The 20,447-nt window shown below is 37.7% G+C and overlaps 1 protein-coding gene across 1 annotated transcript in view; it reads left to right on the top strand.

Annotated features, from left to right (window-relative positions):
* The window catches only part of MOB1B (MOB kinase activator 1B), a 48,900-nt gene that overhangs the window by 14,037 nt on the left and 14,416 nt on the right, over positions 1–20,447 (top strand). Inside the window, exon 2 of the mRNA XM_032843511.1 lies at positions 19,356–19,522. Within this exon, the coding sequence (XP_032699402.1) occupies positions 19,356–19,522 (167 nt within the window). The remainder of the gene's footprint in view (positions 1–19,355; positions 19,523–20,447) is intronic.

The following is a 20,447-nucleotide window of genomic DNA, read 5'->3' as shown; positions in this document are numbered from 1 at the left end:
TGCTTTTGTTTCCCTTTCTTTTGAGGTCAGATCCAAAAAAAATGTATCGCTCAGACTGACATCAAGGACTTAACCAACTATTTTCTTTTAGAAATTTTATGGTTTCAGGTCTTATATTCAAGTCTTTATTTTTTTTTTTTTTTAATTTTTTAAAAAGATTTTATTTATTTATTTGAGAGAGAATGAGGGAGAGAGAGCACGAGAAGGGCGAGGGTCAGAGGGAGAAGCAGACTCACTGCTGAGCAGGAAGCTCTAGGCGGGAGTCAATCCTGGGTCCAGGATCATGACCTGAGCTGAGGGCAGTTACTTTATCCAGCTGGCCCCACAGTCAAGTCTTTAATCCATGTGGAGTTAATTTTTGTGTATGATGTAAGACAGTGGTCGGTTTCATTATTTTGCATGTAGCTGTCCAGTTTTTCCAACACTGGAACGTTGGCATGCCTGTGTGGCTCAGTCAGTTAAGCATTTGATTTCTGGTTTTGGCTCAAGTCATGACCTCAGGTATGTGGACTCGAGCTCCGTGTGGGCTCTGAACTTGTTGTGGAGTCTGATATTGGTACTCTCTCTCTCCTTTTCCCTTCCCTTACGTTCTTTCCCTGCTTGTATGTGCATGTGTGGGCTCTCTCTCTCTCAAATAAATAAATAAATAAATAAATAAAAAATTTTCCTGTGCTTTTTAAAAAATTTTAATTCAGGGGTGCCTGGGTGGCTCAGTGGGTTAAAAATTTTAATTCAATTAATTAATGTATAATGCATTACTGGTTCCAGAGGATACGTCTGTGATTCATCAGTCTTACATAATACCCAGTGTTCATTACATCACATGCCCTCCTTAGTGTCTATCACCCAGTTACTCCATACCTATACCACCCCTCCCCTCCAGCAACCCTAAGTTTGTTTCCTGTGATTAAGAGTCTCTTATGATTTGTCTCCCTCTCTGGTTTTGTTTTGTTTTGTTTTTTCCTCTCTTTTCCTATGATCCTGTTTTGTTTCTTAAATTCCACGTATCAGTAAGATCATATGATAATTGTCTTTCTCTGATTGACTTAATTTTGCTTAGCATACCACCTCTAGTTCCAACCACATCGTTGCAAATAACAAGGTTTCTTTTTTGATGGGTGTGTAATATTTCAGTGTGTGTGCATGTGTGTGTGTGTCTATTTGTATGTGTACCACATCTTCTTTATCTATTTATTTGTTGATGAACACTGGGCTCTTTCCATAGTGTGACTGTTGTGGACATGCTGCTATAAACATTGGGGGGTAAGTGCCCCTTTGGATCACTACATTTGTATCTTTGGGGTAAATAACCAGTAGTGCAATTGCTGGGTCATAGGGAAGCTCTATTTTCAACTTTTTGAGGAACCTCCATACTGTTTTCCCGAGTGCCTATACCAGCTTGCATTCCCACCAACAGTGTGGAGGTTTCCTCTTTCTCCACATTCTTACCAACATGTGTCATTTCCTAACTGGTTAATTTTAGCCATTCTGACTGGTGTGAGGTGGTATCTCATTGTGGTTTTGATTTGTATTTCCCTGATGCTGAGTGATGTTTAGTGCCTTTTCATGTGTTTGTTGGCCATTTGGATGTCTTCTTTGGAGAAATGTCTATTCATGTTTTCTGCCCATTTCTTGATTGGATTATTTGTTCTTTGGGTGTTGAGTTTGCTAAGTTCTTAATAGATTTTGGATACTAGCCCTTTAACTAATATGTCATTTGCAAATATCTTCTCCTATTTTGTCAGTTGTCTTTTGGTTTTGTCAACGGTTTCCATTGCTGTGCAGAAGGTTTTAATCTTGATGGAGTCCCAGTAGTTCATTCTTGCCTTTGTTTCCCTTGCCTTTGGAGACTTGTCCAGGAAGAAGTCGTTGCAACTGAGGTCAGAGAGGTTGCTGCCTGTGTTCTCCTCTAGGATTTTGATGGATTCCTGTCTCACATTTAGGTCTTTCATCCATTTTGAGTTTATTTTTGTGTGTGGTGTAAGGAAATGGTCCAGTATCGTTCTTCTGCATGTGGCTGTCCAAAATTCCCAATACCAATTGAAGAGGCTTTTTCTCTTGGATTTTTTTCCTTCTTTCTCAAAGATTATTTTACCATATTGCTGAGGGTCCCTTTCTGGATTCTGTATTCTGTTCCACTGATCTGTATGTCTGTTTTTGTGCCAGTACCATCTGTCTTGATGATGACAGCTTTGTAATAGAGCTTGAAGTCTGGAATTGTGATGTCACCAGTTTTGGTTTGCTCTTTCAACATTCCTTTGGCTGTTTGGGGTCTTTTCTGGTTCCATACAAATTTTAGGACTGTTTGTTCCAGTTCTGTGAAAAAAGTTGATAGTATTTTGATAGGGATTGCATTGAATGTGTAGATTGCTCTAGGTAGCCTGCACATTTTAACAATATTTGTTCTTCCAATCCATGAGCACGGAACATTTTTCCATTTCCTTGTGTCTTCCTCCGTTTCTTCCATGAGTGTTCTGTAGTTTTCTGAGTATAGATCCTTTGCCTCTTTGGTTAGGTTTATTCCTAAGTATCTTGTGGTTTTGGGTACAATTGTAAAGATTGACTTCTTACTTTTTCTTCTGTCTCCTTGTTTGTGTATAGAAATGCAACTGGTTTCTGTTTTTAATCATTTTAATATACTGTTGGATCCTATTGGCTAGTATTTTGCTGAGAATTTTTGCTGAGAATTTCCATATTCATCGGGGATATTGGTCTGTAATCATCCTTTTTAGTGGTGTCTTTGGTTTTGGAATCAAGGTAATGCTGACCTCATAGAAAGAGTTTGGAAGTTTTCCTTCTATTTCTGTTTTTTGAAGTAGGTTATGAAGAATAGGTATTAATTCTTCTTTAAACGTTTGGTAGAATTCCCCTGCAAAGTCATCCAGCCCTAGGCACTTGCTTCAGTTTCCTTGCAGGTTATGGGTCTTTTCTGGTTTTCTATTTCTTCCTGTTTCACTTTTGGTAGTTTATATGACTCTAGGAATGCATCCATTTCTTTCAGATTGCCTAATTTGTTGGCATATAGTTGTTTTTAATGTATTCTTAAAATTGTATTTCTTTGGTGTTGGTTGTGATCTCTCCTCTTTCACTCATGATTTTATTTGGGCCCATTCTCTTTTTTTCTTTTTTTTTCTAAAGATTTTATTTATTTGTTTGAGAGAGAGAGACAGTGAGAGACAACATGAGTGAGAAGGTCAGAGGGAGACGCAGACTCCCCATGGAGCTGGGAGCCTGATGCGGGACTCGATCCCGGGGCTCCAGGGTCATGACCTGAGCTGAAGGCAGTTGCTAACCAACTGAGCCACCCAGGCGCCCGGGCCCATTCTCTTTTTGATAAGTCTGCCTAGGGGTTTATCGATCCTATTAATTCTTTCAAAGAACCAGCTCCTAGTTTTGTTGATCTATTCTGCTGTTCATTTGGTTTCCGTTTCATTGCTTTTTGCTCTAATCTTTATTATTTCTCTTCCCCTGCTGTGGTTGGGTGTTATTTGCTTTACTTTCTCCAACTTCTTTAGGTGTAAGGTTAGGTTGTATATTTGAGGCCTCTCTTGTTTCTTGAGAAAGGCTTGTATTGCTATATGCTTTCCTCTTAGGGCCACCTTTGCTGCATCCCGAAGATTTTGAACTGTTGTGTTTCATTTTCATTTGTTTCCATGAGCTTTAAAATTTAAAAAAAAAATATCCTGGTTGACCCATTCATTCTTTAGTAGGACTCTTTAGCCTCCATGTATTTGAGTTCTTTCCAACTTTCCTCTTGTGATTGAGTTCCAGTTTCAAAGTGGTGTGCTCCAAAAATATGCAGGGAATGATCACAGTCTTTTGTTACTGGTTGAGACCTGATTTGTGACCCAGGATGTGATCTATTCTAGAGGATGTTCCATGTACACTCAAGAAGAATGTGTCTTCTGTTCCTTTAGGATGGAATGTTCTGAATATATCTGTGAAGTCCATCGTCCGGTGTGCCATTCAAAGCCCTTGTTTTCTTGTTGATCTGCTTAGGTGATCTGTGCGTTGTAGTGAGGGGGTGTTGAAGTCCCCTACTATTACTGTATTGTTATTAATGTGTTTATTTGTTATTAATTGGTTTATAGAATTGGCTGCTCCCATGTTCAGGCCATAAATATTTACAGTTGTTGGATCTTGTTGGATAGATCCTTTAATTATGATACAGTGCCCTTCCTCATCGCTTATTACAGTATTTTGTTTAAAATTTAATTTGTCTGATGTAAAGGTTGCCACCCCGGATTTCTTTTGGTGTCCATTAGGATGATAAATGGTTTTCCCTCTTCTCACTTCATTTATTATTATTTTATTATTCTTTAAAAAGATTTTATTTGTGTATTTATTTATTTATTTATTTTTTTATTCATCAGAGAGTGGAAGAATGAGAGAGAGAGCACAGAGGGAGCAGCAAGCAAAGGGAGAAACAGGCTCCTCTCTGAGCGAGGAGCCCGATGTGGGACTCCAGATGATACATCTGGCTTTGTTCCTTTTTAAGGTTATTTTGGCTATTTAGGGTTGAATTCTTTTTTTTTTTTTTTTCCTTTTTTTTCCCCAAAGATTTTATTTATTTATTTGACAGACAGAGATCACAAGTAGGCAGAGAGGCAGGCAGAGAGAGAGGAGGAAGCAGGCTCCCTCCTGAGCAGAGAGCCCGATGCAGGGCTCGATCCCAGGACCCTGGGATCATGACCTGAGCTGAAGGCAGAGGCTTCAACCCACTGAGCCACCCAGGCGCCCCTCAGGGTTGAATACTTATAATGCAAGAAAAAATATCACACCCCTCTCCTATATCACATATATACATACTTCCCATTCTGCCAGTTTCTCGATATGATTAGTACTATATAAACACTATATTTATTTTTTTACTTTAAAGATTTTATTTATTCATTTCAGAGAGTGAGAGAGAGAGAGCACAAACAAGGGTAGAGGCAGAAGGAGAGGGGAGAAGCAGACTCCCTTCTGAGCTGGGAACCCCACGTGGGGCTTGATCCCAGGACCTGGAGATCATGACCCGAGCCAAAGGCAGACGCTTAATCACCTGAGCCACCCAGGCACCCTGTAATTTTTTTAAACATATTTTATTTATTTGTTTGACAGAGAGAGAATACAAGCAAGGGGAGCAGCAGAGGGAGAGGGAGAAGCAGGCTTCCTGCTGAGCAAGAGCCCAATGTAGGGCTTGATCCTAGGACCCTGGGATCATGACCTGAGCCAAAGGCAGCTGCTTAACCAACTGAGCCACCTAGGTGCCCCATATTACAATTTTATTTTTCATTTCCTGAACAACTCTAAGCCATCTCTGGAAATGTTTTAATTTCTGTGTACTCATTGTTCTTTTGATCCCCCAGTACTCCCTCAGTTAACCTTTAAAAACATTCAGATTCTTTCACTATTTTCTTGAGTAAATGCCTGCTGGAGTTTTTTGACCTGCTCTAGTCTATCTGTATTGGCTGATGTTATCTAGTCTTGCTGGATAGCCGTTACTTTTGGAATCCTTTCACTTCATTCTGAGGATTCCCCTTGCATGGCTTTTGGATTTCTTGTTTCTTAGATCTTACGTCCTTTTTCTTGGTTTCCTCCCTTACTTTGGTGGAGTAGATCTCTAAAAACTCCCTAGAAATAGTAAGTGGAATGTAAACATTTTGAGACCTTTGGTATATAGAGATATATTCTACCTTCCTACTTGATATTATTTTTATTATGTCAGAATATAGAGTTCTAGGTTGTAAATAATTTTTTTCACAGAATTTCAATTTTAATTTACATGGTGTCTAAGCTCTAGTTGTTTTATAAAGTCCAAATGCCTTTCTGATTCTTAACTTTTTGTATAAAACTTTTTTTTGGTCCTCTGGACCATTGTAGGGTCTTTTCTTTGTGCATACAGTTCTGGAGTTTCATAATGGCATCTTTTCATGTGGGTCTATTTTCATCCACTGAGTTGGTGGTCTCTCACTCTAAAAAGGCATTTTCAGTTCTGGGAAATTTTCTGATTTATTTCTTTGATAAAATATTTTAATAATAAAATATTTTGTTTTTCTGTTATATCTTTTTGGAATTTCTTTTACTTGGATATTGAGCTCTTAGACTGGTTCTTGATTTTTTTGCTTTCCATCTCTTTGTGTCCCAAGAGATTACTTCAAGTTTATTTTCTATTCTATTATGTTCTTCATTTCTGCTACCAATTTTTAAAAGTTTCAAGTGTCCATTTAGTTTCTCTTTTGTATATAGTGCCCTATTCTTATTTCACAAAGCAACGTTCTTTTTTGCCTGTATTAATAGTTTTTTTGGAATGGGGTCATTTTTATTCCTCTGCATTGTTTATTCAAGTTGCTTTTTTCTATTTTAGTGTCTTCTTTCATGTTAGAGGCTTCCTGCAAGTGCCTGGTAACCCTTTTGCTTTCTTCTTTTATTTACAAGTAGGACAACTGAAAAGCTAATTGGAATCCCTGTGCGTGTGTGTGAAGGGCGTTTCAACTGTGGTCTTTGTGAAGGGTGATAAGGCTAGGCTGTTTCCCTGAAGAACTCCTAGCATGAATCATTTTAGGTCTTTGTGCATGGGTGGTCAGATTTGTCTGAAAGATCTCTTCTGGTGTTTGCTTAGAGATTATTATCCTGGCTGCAGGGTTTTCGGGATCCTGTGGTTGGAGGGGTGCAGGTGCAGGGGAAGCCAGATAGAGGCCCTGACATTGATTTTCCACACTTACCCAATCTCCCAGTGTTAGGTATGGTACATTTGCCTGCACGTGTGTGCCTGATCTCCCAAGCCAGATACCCTTTCTGTTTCGCCCTTTTCACACTGTGCTGATTGCAGAGGGAATTTGAGTGTGTAATTTCCTAGAACGTGAAAGTCTTATTCCATGTCCATTCCCACTTCCAGAGTATTCTGCTTTATTTCTGAACCTTTTATGGGATCTGTGGTGTAAATTAGGTTGCTTCCAAGTTTAGGATTAGGTTTCCTTAGGTATGTTAATTCAGTTATTTATTCATCTACTTTTTAATTTTCAAAATTTCATTTTTGTCTTTTCTTTTATTCTCTTTGTCCTTATGGGATTATGATTTTTTAAAAATTCACTTTAGGGGCACTTGGGTGGCAGGCATCAGCTTTTAGCTCAGGTCATGATTTCTGAGTCTTGGGATCGAGCTTCCTGCCTGGCAGGGAGTCTGCTTTTCTTTCTCTCTCCTTCTGTCCCTTCCTACCACTTGTACGCTCTCTCTCTCTCAAATAAATGAATAAAATTTTGAAAAAAAAATTCACTTTTTATCATTTTGAGGAGGGAATAGAAACTAGTAGCCTATTATCTTCAACTATCACTCTTCAAAATAGTCTTATTATAAGTTCTAATTCATTTTATTGCCATATTCTGTTAAGTATCAACAATTGTATGCTGTCTCTAAGTGAAAGGAAATTGTTTTTGTGTTAAACTATTGTTTTTGAGTTGTTTTGTTTCAGTGGTGTGTTAGTTGGTAGTGAGTCTAAAGGTCCTTTTTCCAGCCAACAGTGTTTAATAACTTATTTTTATAAGGAAACAGGCTAATCCAAATTTGAGCTGTAAGGAACTTTTAAAAAATTTATTATCAGTCTTCACTGATACTCTACATTATTCACATTATTCTTATGAAGTATGTTTTAGCAAATCTCATTTTAATCTTTAATGTCTTTGATTTTAATTATGCATTGGTTAAAATATATCTCTAAATCAGGAATGATCTCTGTTTTATTTAAAAACAAATAAAAACCAATCAACTGCATTTGAAATTATATATATTTATGTTTTTACAGATTTTATTATTTGTTTTATTTGAGAGAGAGCAAGGGGAGGTGTAGAGGGAGAGGGAGACAATCTCAAACATACTTAGTGCTGAGCACAGATATGGGGCTTGATCCCACAACCCTGAGGTCATACTTGAATAGAAACCAAGGGTTGCATGCCTAACTGGCTTAGCCACCCAGGTGCCCCTGAAATTATGTTTATAGGAGAAAGTGATTTATAACTTTTGTATTCATGTTTCCGATACCTTTCTCCATCTCCATTAAGTAAAAGAAATAAAGGCTTTTCCCATTTTCCTGGACACTTTGTCATTTTTCATAGGCAAACATGAGCTTCCTTATTTTTCTTAAGACCATTTAATGTGTTGAGTTTCTTTTTTTATTTAAAGATTTTATTTGTTTATTTGACAGAGAGAGATATCACAGGTAGGCAGAGAGGCAGGCAGAGAGAGAGGGGGAAGCAGGCTCCCCGCGGAGCAGAGAGCCCGATGTGGGGCTCAATCCCAGGACCCTGAGATCATGACCTGAGCTGAAGGCAGAGGCTTAACCACTGAGCCACCCCAAGGTGGCTCAGTGGTTAAGGTGCCCCTTAGGTGCCCCAAGACTGAACCTAATTTTGTAAGCCCAGAAAATGAATTTAGCAAACATTGCCAAAATACTTGCTTTACCTTACCATTTTTGGCTTGGAGTCCTTTATTGGTTTAGCTCAGCAGACATTTATCAAAGATCTCTGATTTAGCCTATGCCTTCTGCTAGGTTCTGGAGATGCAGTGTTGTCTTAGAAATAGTTCTTGCCTTTGAGAAACTCAAAGGTTTCATGGTACGTTGTAAAATAGAGACGTGTGATAATGTCCTTGTGAACACAGAGGAGGCTTCCTTAACCCAGTTTAGACTATCAGGGAAGCCTCCTGAGGAAAATGGTACCTGAATTAATTCTCTAGGGATGACTAGACAACCAGTGGGGAAAAAAAAAAAGTTCAGTAAACAGTACATGGGATAAGGAGAGTAGGCTCTCATTTTGACTTCATATTTTTTTTTCTAGTCAGTCTGGCGATATTATAAGAATTTAATTTCCTAGCATTTAGACCACAAAACTGCTGTATTTTGCATTGTATACCTATTGCTTTACTGCTTTGTATTTGTAGTTAAATGGTAGGCTATAGGAGTTTTAGGTGAATCTTTGCTCTATCTTGAGATATCTTGAGATATCTTGAGATCTATATCTGATACAAAAATTGTTCCAGCGGATGCATGGTGGCTCAGTTGGAAGAGCATGTGACTCTTGATCTTGGGGTCATGAGTTTGAGCCCCATGTTAGGCATGGAGCCTACCAAAAAAAGAGAAAAGATTTTTCCATTACTGCCAAGGCTGAAGACTTGATCCTTTATTGTACCCTTTAAGATGGGTCATAGTATTAGATTGAATACCAGAGTAATTCTGCTGTTTTGCTTTGGAAAAAAGAAAAAAGAATCCCATTATTACAAGAAAGTGCCTGTTAGCTTTTAAAGTATGATTAAATTACTTTAAAGTTTGGGAGAATATGGGAACCTGTTCAGTCATTAAAAATATATTTATATGAATATATCACAGAGGTAAAAAGTACAGTGTAGAGAATATAGTCAAAATTATTGACTTATTTTGTTATTTTGTAATAGCATATGGTGACAGATGGTGACTACACTTATTGTAGTGAACATTGAGAAGCACATAGAATTGTTGAATCCATATGTTGTACACCTGAAACTAATATAACGATGTATATCAATTATATTTCAATAATTTATAAAAGTATAAAAACTACTTCCTCCTTTCCCTCTCCCTCAGTGGGAGGAGTAAGCTTGCTTAAAATTGCTGAGATGTCTTGCTTTGATTGACGAGTTTTTAAACCAAGGTTTAAGTATGGCAGGACTACAGAGGGCCCAAGACTGAAAATGAAATTTTGGTATCAGGATTAGGAACTAACCCCAATCCATTCTGCTGCTCCTTTTGTTGCAGTTAAAATCTTTTAGATTTCTTGTGCCAAATAAAGACAATGGATCAGTGTTTTTTCTTTAATATTGGGAACAACTGCTCCTTGCAATAAGAACATTTTTTTTTCTCCCCTTTCAACATCATTATGTAAAGTTAAGTAAACATTTATTAGGTATCTGTTACATCCCAGGTTCTGTGTTAAGGACTTGGGATTCAAGGGTGACTAAGACATGATCTATGTATATTCTTGACTAACTCACATTCTAGTGTAAAATGCAAACAAATAAGAGAGGGAATGTTTTAAGTGGACCTTTATGGATTAGTATAAGTGTGGCAGTAGAATTGCTGTGCTCTGGATGTGTGCCCCCAGATTCATATGTTGAACTCCTAATGCCTAATGTAATGGCATTAGGAGGTGAGGCTTTTTGGAGGTCATTAGGTCATGAGGGCTCAACCCTCATGACTGGGGTTAGTACCCTTATTAAAAACAAACAAACAAACAAAAAAACAACAACAAGCCGGAGAGCTCCCTAACTCCTTCCAGCATATGAAGAGAAGTAGGCAGGCAGCAAACCCAGAAGAGGGCCTTCACCAGTACCTGACAGTGCTGGCACCCTGTTCTTGAACTTTCAGCCCCTGAAACTATGAGAACTAAACTGGTACTGTTTATTAGCCACTCAGTCTGTGATATTTTGTTATAGCAGCCTGGATAGACGAAGTCAGGGATGAAGTGATACTCATTCCCTGAGCATTTTAAAGCTGTCAGTTCCTATACTGCGCATATGCTGTGTGACAGCTACCTTAAAACTAAGTTGCTCTAAATGTATTCACTCATTTTTTTTTTTTTTAAGATTTTATTTATTTGTCAGAAGGAGAGGGAGAGAGCATACAAGCAGGCAGAGAGGCAAGCAGAGGCAGAGAGAGAAGCAGGCTCCCTACCGGGCAAGGAGCCCGATGCGGGACTTGGTCCAGGACTCCGAGATCATAACCTGATCCGAAGGTAGCAGCTTAACCCACTGAGCCACCCAGGCGTCCCTGTATTCACTTATTTAATTACCATAATAATCCTGCATATTGGTGATATCATCTCCAGGATACTAACAAACACAAAAGTACACACATAAAGTATTAGAGGTACATTAAGCTATAGTAAAACACAAGAGAGAATGGACAGTTTTTCCTGGGAGGTTAAGAAAAAATTTTGTAAAAGAAGTTTTTAAAAAGATGTTTTAAGCTCCCTAGATGTTTCTTGGTTGAAACACCAGTATATTTGGAATTACTGCCAACTCAGGTGCTAGATTCATGTTTATTCTGAGCTCTGCACAAGCAAATTTCAGTTTCTTCCTTTTAACTGTGCAAATTGTATAGGATTTTGAAAATGGAGTCACTGCTGCTGCATGGAAATCACCCAGATATTTGACTCTGGGTACTTCTAAAATCTCCTGTGGTTTCAGTACCTGTTTACTGACTGGGATAATGAACGCAGTGCTGGGCAAAGGAAACTGCGGTCTGTATCCCGCTCAAAAGCTCAGAGGGTGATTGGAGATGAGTGATTAAAGTTTAGTGTCTTCACCTGTAATTGAGATAATGCCTCAGATTACTTCACAAGTGTGGAAACTAATTGGCCTTCGTGTGTGAAGTGCTTTATTATTTTCTAAGGGTTAGATTATAAAATGTCATGGGGCATTAAATAGTGAATTGACCAACCCTCTACCTATTCTTAATACGAAGTCACTGAATTATACTATTTAAGGTTGTAAGTGTTGTGAACCTGCTTTACCCTGAGAGGCAACCCAGTTATCAGTTTAATACACTGGTGAAATATTCCCTATAATAGTTAAAGAGCGTGATGTTTAAAATGTGGAAGAAAAGTTTCCATGACTAAAGATGTTTGGGAAGCCCTGGGCTAAATCATAAACAATTTTCTTTACTACTGTAGGACTTCTCATAGCTTATAAAATACTCATTTAATAATACACTTGTGCATCTTTTGGCATTGTGCTAACCAGTGGAGATAGCAAAATTATCTGTTACCTCTAGTTTCGTCTTTCCTCTAAGCCCGAGTCTTGTAAATACAGCCGTCTACCTAACATACGAATGTCTGATAGATGTCTCAGGTTAATATGTCCAAAACCCATCTCAATAAATGGTCTTTCACCTACTTAAGACTAAAAACATAGGCATCCTGGATTCTTTACCACTTTCCACAAATCATGAAATCGAATAGTGAGTCTTGCTGGTTCTACCTACAAATATTGGAACCTTTCTTCTTTTCTCCATGCCTACAGTGAGAGTAGGGATCTTGTCTTTGTTGTTCAGTGCCGTGTCTCAGGGCTTAGAAGAGTGCGACCTAGAACATAGATGGTGGTCAGAGTATGTTATTTGGAAGACAGAGTGTAAGAGTGGATAAGTGGATGAAAGAAACTCACTTATTAAGGTGGTGAGGAGCATTTTTTTTCCTTCTTTTTTCTTTCTCTTCGTTTTAGGAGCATTACTTTTTTTTTTTTTTAAAGATTTTATTTATTTATTTGACAGACAGAGATCACAAGTAGGCAGAGAGGCAGGCAGAGAGAGAGGAGGAAGCGGGCTCTCTGCGGGGCTCGATCCCAGGACCCCGGGATCATGACCTGAGCCGAAGGCAGAGGCTTTAACCCACTGAGCCACCCACGTGCCCCAGGAACATTACTTTTTAATAATAAACATTATTCTTTGAAAAATGTAAAATGTGGAACTATAATTCATACCCTAAAACTCCTTTAAAGTGTATAATTTCGTGGATTTTTAACAAAGTTGCACAATCACCCTGGCTATTTAATTCCTGAATATTTTCTTTCTTTTTTTAAAGATTTTATTTATTTATTTGACAAGAGATCACAAGTAGGCAGAGAGGTAGGCAGAGAGAGAGGGGGGAAGCAGGCTCCCCGCTGAGCAGAGAGCCTGATGCAGAGCTGGATCCCAGGACCCTGAGATCATGGCCTGAGCTGAAGGCAGAGGCTTTAACCCACTGAGCCACCTAGGCGCCCCAATTCCTGAACATTTTCATCAAACCCTAGAAGAAACCTTATATCATTAGTGGTCACTCCTCCATTTCTTTCTCTCCAGCCCTAGTTTCTGTTGCTGTGGATTTACCTATTCTGGTCATTTCATATAAATGGAGTCATACAATATGTGATACTACATATTTTGTGTCTGGGTTCTTTGCACTAGCATAGTATTACCAAGATTCACTCATGCTATACCATGTATCACTGGGCATGTCCTAGGCTAGGTTTTTTAGACTTTACTTAAAAAAAAAAAAAAAGATTTTTTTTTTTTTTTAAGATTTTATTTATTTATTTGACAGACAGAGATCACTAGTAGGCAGAGAGGCAGTCGGAGAGAGGAGGAAGCAGGCTCCCTGCTGAGCAGAGAACCCAATGTGGGGCTCAATCCCAGGACACTGGGATCATGACCTGAGCCGAAGGCAGAGGCCCCAACCCACTGAGCCACCCAGGCGCCCCCCCAAAAAAAGATTTTATTTATTTATTTGCCAGAGTGAGACTGAGAGAGTGTGAGAGTACAAGCAGCAGGAACAGCAGGCAGAGGGAGAGAGGGAGAAGCAGGATCCCCACAGAGCAAGGAGCCTGATGCAGGACTCGATCTCAGACTCTGGGATCATGACCTGAGCTGAAGGCAAACACTTAACCCATTGAGCCACCCAGACATCCTTTTTTTTTTTTTTTTTAAATAGACTTTCTCTGTTAGTGTATCTCATCAACATTTTTTTTAATCTAGTTTTTTTAAATTGAAGTGTAATTGACATATAATATCCTCCTAGTTTCGGGTATATTCTCATCAGCTTTTTAATATTACCAGAATTTCTCAATTGCTGGTCTGCTGATAGCCTTCTTTCAGGGTTTCTAACAATGTTAAGGACTTTTTACTTTACTAACATTAACTATAGCGGCAGTAGTAACACTAGTAATAGTGACTTAAAAAGAATGTTAGACATGGGGTGCCTCAGTGGCTCAGTCAGTTGAATGTCCCACTTCTGGTTTTGGCTCCGGTCATGATATCAGGGGTCCTGGGATCAGCCCTTTGTTGGTCTCCATGCTCAGCAGGGAGTCTGCTTGAGATTCTCTCTCTCCCTCTGCCCCTTCCCCTGCTGATGTGTGTGCACTCTCTCTCTAAAATAAATCTTTTTACAAAAGAAAAGAATGTTTGAGTTAGGCAGAAATGTAAGTATGTATGTTTGTTCAGATTGCTAACTTTCTTGAATGAAGATGGTCTTTTCGATACTCAAAGCTTTTAGCCTATAGCCTTTAGCTTTATTATTTTTAGAACATGTTCTACTTGATTTTGGTAATTTCTGACATTTTTTGCTGGTACATATCTGCCTTTCTGAAAGTATTAGTATGTTTGTCAACCTCTTGAGAGAAATTGCTCTCTGGTGGGATTTTATTTTTCCTTAATGGTAATACTAAATATTCATATAAATTAGAAGACATACGGGGAGAAGAAATGGAATTAAGTAGTTGGAAGATTGTTTTAAAAATGTGTCTGACCCGTACCCCTGGGGATAAAAATATATTATATGTTTATAAACAATAAAATAAAAATAAAAAATTTAAAAAAATTTTAATTAAAAAAATGTGTCTGATAACTCCCTCAGTATGAATTAGTCTTGTGCTTTTTCATAAGTGGCTTGATTAAAACTTTGGTGACTTAGGAAGAAAATTGTTTGAAATAATTGGATGGAAGATAAAGGTAAATAAGCATCATGTAGTCTTTGGTTATGGGTGAAAGAATGGGGGAGCTTTAGATATTTAAATCCTAGATTTAAATTCTGGCTCCTTTATCTACCACTCTTATAATCTTGAGCAAATTATGTAAGTTCTTTAAGCCTCAGTTTTGTTATCCATAAAATAAAATAATAGCCTGTACATCATAGAGTTAAAAGGATTAAATGAGATATTACATGTAAAATACTTCTGAGCACAAAGGCTGCAGTAAATGTTAGTTAATATTAATCATCATCATTACTGTCCTGATGTAGGAGTTCTTAGCCTGAATTTCATTGGAACTATCAATTAACAAGTGTTTATTAAGTACCTGATCTTTAGTATTGGACTTAGACCTATGGAAGGAGCTACTGATGTGAGTAACAGGTTGGTACCTAGAGTTGGAGCAAAGAGAACTAATATTAGTGGAGTTCTTACCACACGATTCAGTAGTAAGGTAGGTATTATTATTCTCATTTTATAGATGAGGAAGCTGAGGCTTGGTAATGTTAAGTAACTCGTTTAAGATAATTGACATGTTCTTCAGTGTCAGAATACACAGATATCTATTCTAACCCATATTAGTGCCCCAGTTTTAAGTTCTCTGTGTATCTCCCCTTTGCCCCATTTCCTTTAGTCTTAAGATTTTCCTATCCAAATTTGAAAGTATCATAGTTGGATTGGATGATAAGGATTAAAATTAAGGGTAATAATGTACGTGACACTGTTGAGATGGTAGGAAATGGTTTATGGGAATTAACCTAGGTATCACTGTGGGAGCTAATCTATTCTTTAGGTTCTCAAAGAGGAAATAAATAATGCTCTTGAAACTTACAAAAGGTAGATCAAATTGGATGACTAATTAATTATAAGGGAGGTGGGTTCAGGGTTTTCCCTTAGGACACAGTTATTTGTCAAACCAACATGTCTTGCTTTAGAAATTGATTGGCCTTCTGATGTGACTAAGAGAATCGACCAGGGCAATCCTGAATCCTTGTTGTTTACTTGGAAAGAAAAGACCTCAGGGTAATGCCATGAATGTATCATTCACATAGAAAGCCCCAAATTCTCATAAAGTTATGATACTGTGTTAGGAGCTGTACGAGAATAAGTAGAATCCTTTTCTTCTAAGACTGAAAGTGTGCATAGGCATTTTCATACATTGTTAATGGGACTGTGAAAGGGTACAACTTATTTGGGGAAAAATAGGCCTATATAAAATCTAAAAATGTGAATGTCCTTTAGCACAGCAATTTTATTTTTAGTGATTTATTCTTCATATATGCATGTGCAGGAGGATACTTACTTCAGTGTTGTAATAACAAATGACTGGAACAGCCTAAATGCTTATCATTAAGTGACTGATTAAAATGTATTATACACTTACATAAGGAAGTACTATTGAATCTTAAAAAGAATAAGTTAGATCTACTTCTATCTTAATATACAACCATCTCAAGTGAAAAACATTATTTAGTATAGTATAGCATGCAACAATTGTGTAAAAACAAAAAACAGGCCCAAGTGTTCTTGGCCTTGTTTAGACATAGACTCTCTGGAAGGATATACAAGATACTTCCTTTGAGATTCTTCTGATACACAGGTCTCTTCTAAGGAGGGTGGGGTGGGAGGCAGTGTACTTTCTGTTATTGAAGATGTTTTTGAATATTTGCATCAAATGTCTTAAAATGCCATGTGAGATATATGCATTTGGCCATACATTGTTATTATAAGAGCTTGTACTCATTGATAAGGACTTTTGCGTGTATGCTTTCATATTTGTGCTTTTGAACTTGAGGACTCTGTCATTGGTCTTTTTGACCTAGAAATGGGAAGCAGTACTGAACTTCCAGAGGTAGGGTGGATACTGGTGGAAGTTTCAGGTTGAAAAAGCTGAATGTGGTTTCTAAAAATAATATTTAAAAAATATAGAGTATTGAAATGGTTAGGTTATTCTGCCTGAATAAAGCAGAAGGGTTAGAGAGAAAGAAAATTAAAGGACTTGAGAACATTTCGGAAGTTTGAGTGTGCATGGAAAAGAGGAACAGAGGAAAGAGTCAACAGTTTTAAAAACAGTTTTAGGGGGTGCCTGGGTGGCTCAGTGGGTTAAAGCCTCTGCCTTCGGCTCAGGTTATGATTCCGGGGTCCTGGGATCGAGCCCTGCATCGGGCTCTCTGCTCAGCAGGGAGTCTGCTCCCCACCCTCCCCATCCCCCCACCTCTCTGCTTAACTTGTGATCTCTGTCTGTCAAATAAATAAATAAAATCTCAAAGAAAAAAAAGTTTTAGTTTTTAGGAACTAAAATCATTTTTATAAACATTATCTCATCTCTTAAATTATACCCTTTTATAAAAAGTTATTTTCCAGACTTTCAAAAGACAAAGTAAAGACGTTGAAGCCCAGATGATAATTTGTGGTAGATAATGTGAGAAGAAAATGGCAAAATGAGGAATAGAACCTTGTTTTCTTGATTTCTAGTCTAGCCTCACAATTAGCATTAAATCACCTGAAACTTGTTATGGGAATAACATCAAAAAACAAAACAAAAATTTTAAAATTTCTTCTGTAAACTTGGTGTGTAAAAGCATTTGTTTCCAAAGTTAAGGTTATGTTTGCCCCAGTCTTAGGAGAAGAGGGTGGGAATAGTGGTTGAATTCAGCTTTGGGTATTGCTCTACCATTTCCTTTGTTACTCTGTCATTTTGGTTCAGAAACAGGAAAACAATAAAAAAAACTAACATTTTATTTGCACAGCATTTTACAGTTTTAAAAACTTTTTCACATATATTTTCTCGTTTTGCAGCAGATTTAAGATACAGATAGTGCTGATGTTTTGTTACTTTTATTAGGCTTTCACTGTTTAGGAAAGAATAGACTCAAGAAAATTGGGGTGTTTGCTCGAGATAACATACCTTGGCCCTCACAAAATTGAACTCAGAGTTTTTTTTCTTTCTACTCAAGAATTAAGTCTTATGCAGTAGGTTTATTTAGCTTTGTGGAAGACCAGTTCTGGAGAGGACACCAATCAAAAAGCATTTGGAAGCCTAAAAGTTCGTGGTAGAATGATTCAGTACATAGGGGGCAGGTGAGGCTCTGACCCTCCTCAGAGTGCAGGCACAGCTGATGTCTCTGTAACTTTCAACAGTTTGTTGCATCCTCAGTTGTTGTATTAGTCTGAAGAGTGGTGAATTAAAGGGAGTGTACTTAACTTACACCCTGCCTGAAGACATGTACCAGATTACTGCTAGGAGTTATTTTGGTAATTAATCACACATAAATTAATGAAATGTCTTTGTTGTTTCTCACACTAAATTTTTATAAACAAAGGGTGAGAAAGGCGGGAAAATGAAGTAAGTCTTAAGCTTGGTGTAGCCACAATGATCCTTTCTGTGTTTTTATATTTTAGAGACTCTGGGAGAGAATTTGGTGTTTAGTGATTACCGGATTAGACTGAAGAAGAGTTTCTGCACTCTGCGCTCTAGTGGTGGTTTAGGGACTTAACTGTGTCTGACGTTTGACATGTCTGTTTACTCTGAGAGCAATGGAAAAACCACTGAGTGGTTTTAAGCAGAGGAGTTATGTCCGATCAGAGCTTTTAATGATACTTTGACTGTTAGGTAGAGATACCTGGCAGAGAGAGGGGGCCAGTGTTAGAGTTGAAGACCCTCAGTTTATTCCAGTTGAACACTTGAGGGAAGACCAGTGTGAAGAACGCTGTTGCCTTAGAAATGCAAAATATACTAGTCATTTGAATTGAATATTTGGGTTGACTGGTGGATTCTTAGTTTATCTCAGGATCCTTAGTATTTTTTGAAAGCACATCGGGTGACTATACTATGTAACCAACATTGAGAACTACCCTTTATCTTGGGGTAGACAGGAGACATCATGGGGTTAAGCTTGGGAGAAAGGGGGTAGTGAGTGAAAAGTTATGGAGAGCTTGGGAAGTATAACTATTGTTCATCTGTTCTTTTTGGAATTCCCCTTTCATATTCATAACCTCCACAAGTCTGAAGACTTTGGTGGTATGGATTTAGTAATATTAAACTTTACAGGGTTCCCACTTACCCACCTTCCTCTAATTCATTCTTTTTTAACTGTTCCTTTTTATATGAAGAGAAGAAAAGGGAAGTATTAAGAAGGGATGACTGGTGTATAATACAGTTTGATAAGAATTTGATAACATTAACAGAAGAATCCATCTCTTAAAGACTCTTAAACCAGTTCTGAGACTAGTTTCATTTGACCCATTGAAAAAAATGCATGTGTATATCCACACAAATTTAGAAATTTTAGTGAGACAACCATATTAAGGTCTAGCTACTTATCTGCATATGTGGAATTCTGCATTAAGATTGCTGCTGCTTCCTATAATTAGGCGGAACATAGAACATGTAGCTTCTCTTTCTCACTCTAGGATTTTTATGTTTTATTGATGTAAAACTATTATCTTTAATGAAGGAAATAAATTATTTTTATTAGAACAAGGGACTTAATAGGGGTGAAAAGGAATAAAATGACTGAAAACAGTCACAGAAATACTTTGTTTTTATAGACTACAACCTATAATTCTGAATCACTAGTTTATGGTGAAAAGCTGGATTAATTATAGCTAAAAATTCACTTTCTCCTTGGAAGTTGTAGTAGGGAATGTTTGTAGGAGTTTTGGGTATCAAACATAGTAGCTACAACATTATTTTGCTGGGATGTAATGTCGCAGGTACAATTTAGGGCTCTTTATTTGTGGACTTTAGGATCACCTCAGTGTTAATTTATTCAGTAGTACAGCACAGTATACTCTGTGGAAAGTCATGCCTTAAATATTGAGGTTCTTTTTTTCTCTTCTATTCATAGTGGTAGCCGCTCCTCTAAAACTTTTAAACCAAAGAAGAACATTCCGGAGGGTTCTCACCAGTATGAACTCTTAAAGCACGCAGAAGCCACGCTTGGTAGTGGCAATCTCCGGACGGCTGTCATGCTTCCTGAGGGGGAAGATCTAAATGAATGGGTTGCAGTGAACAGTAAGTAGCCTGTTTCTAGGTGGACTCTAAATTATGTTAGTAGCCTAATTGTAGGTGAGTGCTGGCATGTTGTCTGTTCAAGGATCTAGTTACCGACCTAACGCCACAGTTATAGTGATAACCTAAGTTCACTTTAGCCTTTATGTTATTTTATTGTGAGTATGGACTTTTACGAAATTTTTGTCTCCTGTTACAGTGTAATACAGAGCATAGATTTACCATCTTCAGTAGAAAAAAATGATAATGATGACAGCAGTTAATATTTATGGAACACTAATTCTGTGTCTGGCCCTCTGTTATCCTTTCTGCATGGATTATTTATATTTCGTCTTTACAATCTCACGATGTAGGTACTATTATTACTTCAGTTTAATATAGATAAGGTGAGACAGAAAATTAGTAATTTGCCTAGGTCATACAAACGGTAGAACCTGGGCTCAAATAAAGAGAACTTTAGGATTTTAGAGACTGCGCTTTTTTGTTTTTTACGTTTTTATTTTAATTCCAGTTAGTTAACATACAGCGTTGTATTAGTTTCAGGTGTATGATATAGTGATTCAGTACGTCCACGGGTCACCCAGTGCTCACCATGACAAGTGGAGACTACGCTTCAGCCGCTGTGCTAAATTGCTTCTTTCAGTAACATTCTCAATTATTTGTCTACATTATGCCTTTTTTTCCCCCCAAAAAGGAAACCAATAATGATCTTGTGAAGTTAGTAAAATACGTTTATGAGATACTCTTTTATTTTGGGGTAGAATTATAAAAAATTTAAAATCCAGTTTAGTTAATATGCAGTGTTGTATTAGTTTCAGATGTACGATAGTGTTTCACCAATTCTGTACATTACTCGGTGCTCATCAAGATAAGTGTACTCTGAATGCCCTTTACCTGTTTCACCCTTCTCCTCCCCCTTCCCACTGCC

This window comes from Lontra canadensis, unplaced genomic scaffold, assembly GCF_010015895.1.
Source record: "Lontra canadensis isolate GAN:19392208 unplaced genomic scaffold, GSC_riverotter_1.0 scaffold1, whole genome shotgun sequence".
In the NCBI taxonomy this organism is placed as follows: domain Eukaryota; kingdom Metazoa; phylum Chordata; class Mammalia; order Carnivora; family Mustelidae; genus Lontra; species Lontra canadensis.
Note: the sequence above shows the minus strand (reverse complement) of the source record. Positions and strands in the feature narration are given on the sequence as shown.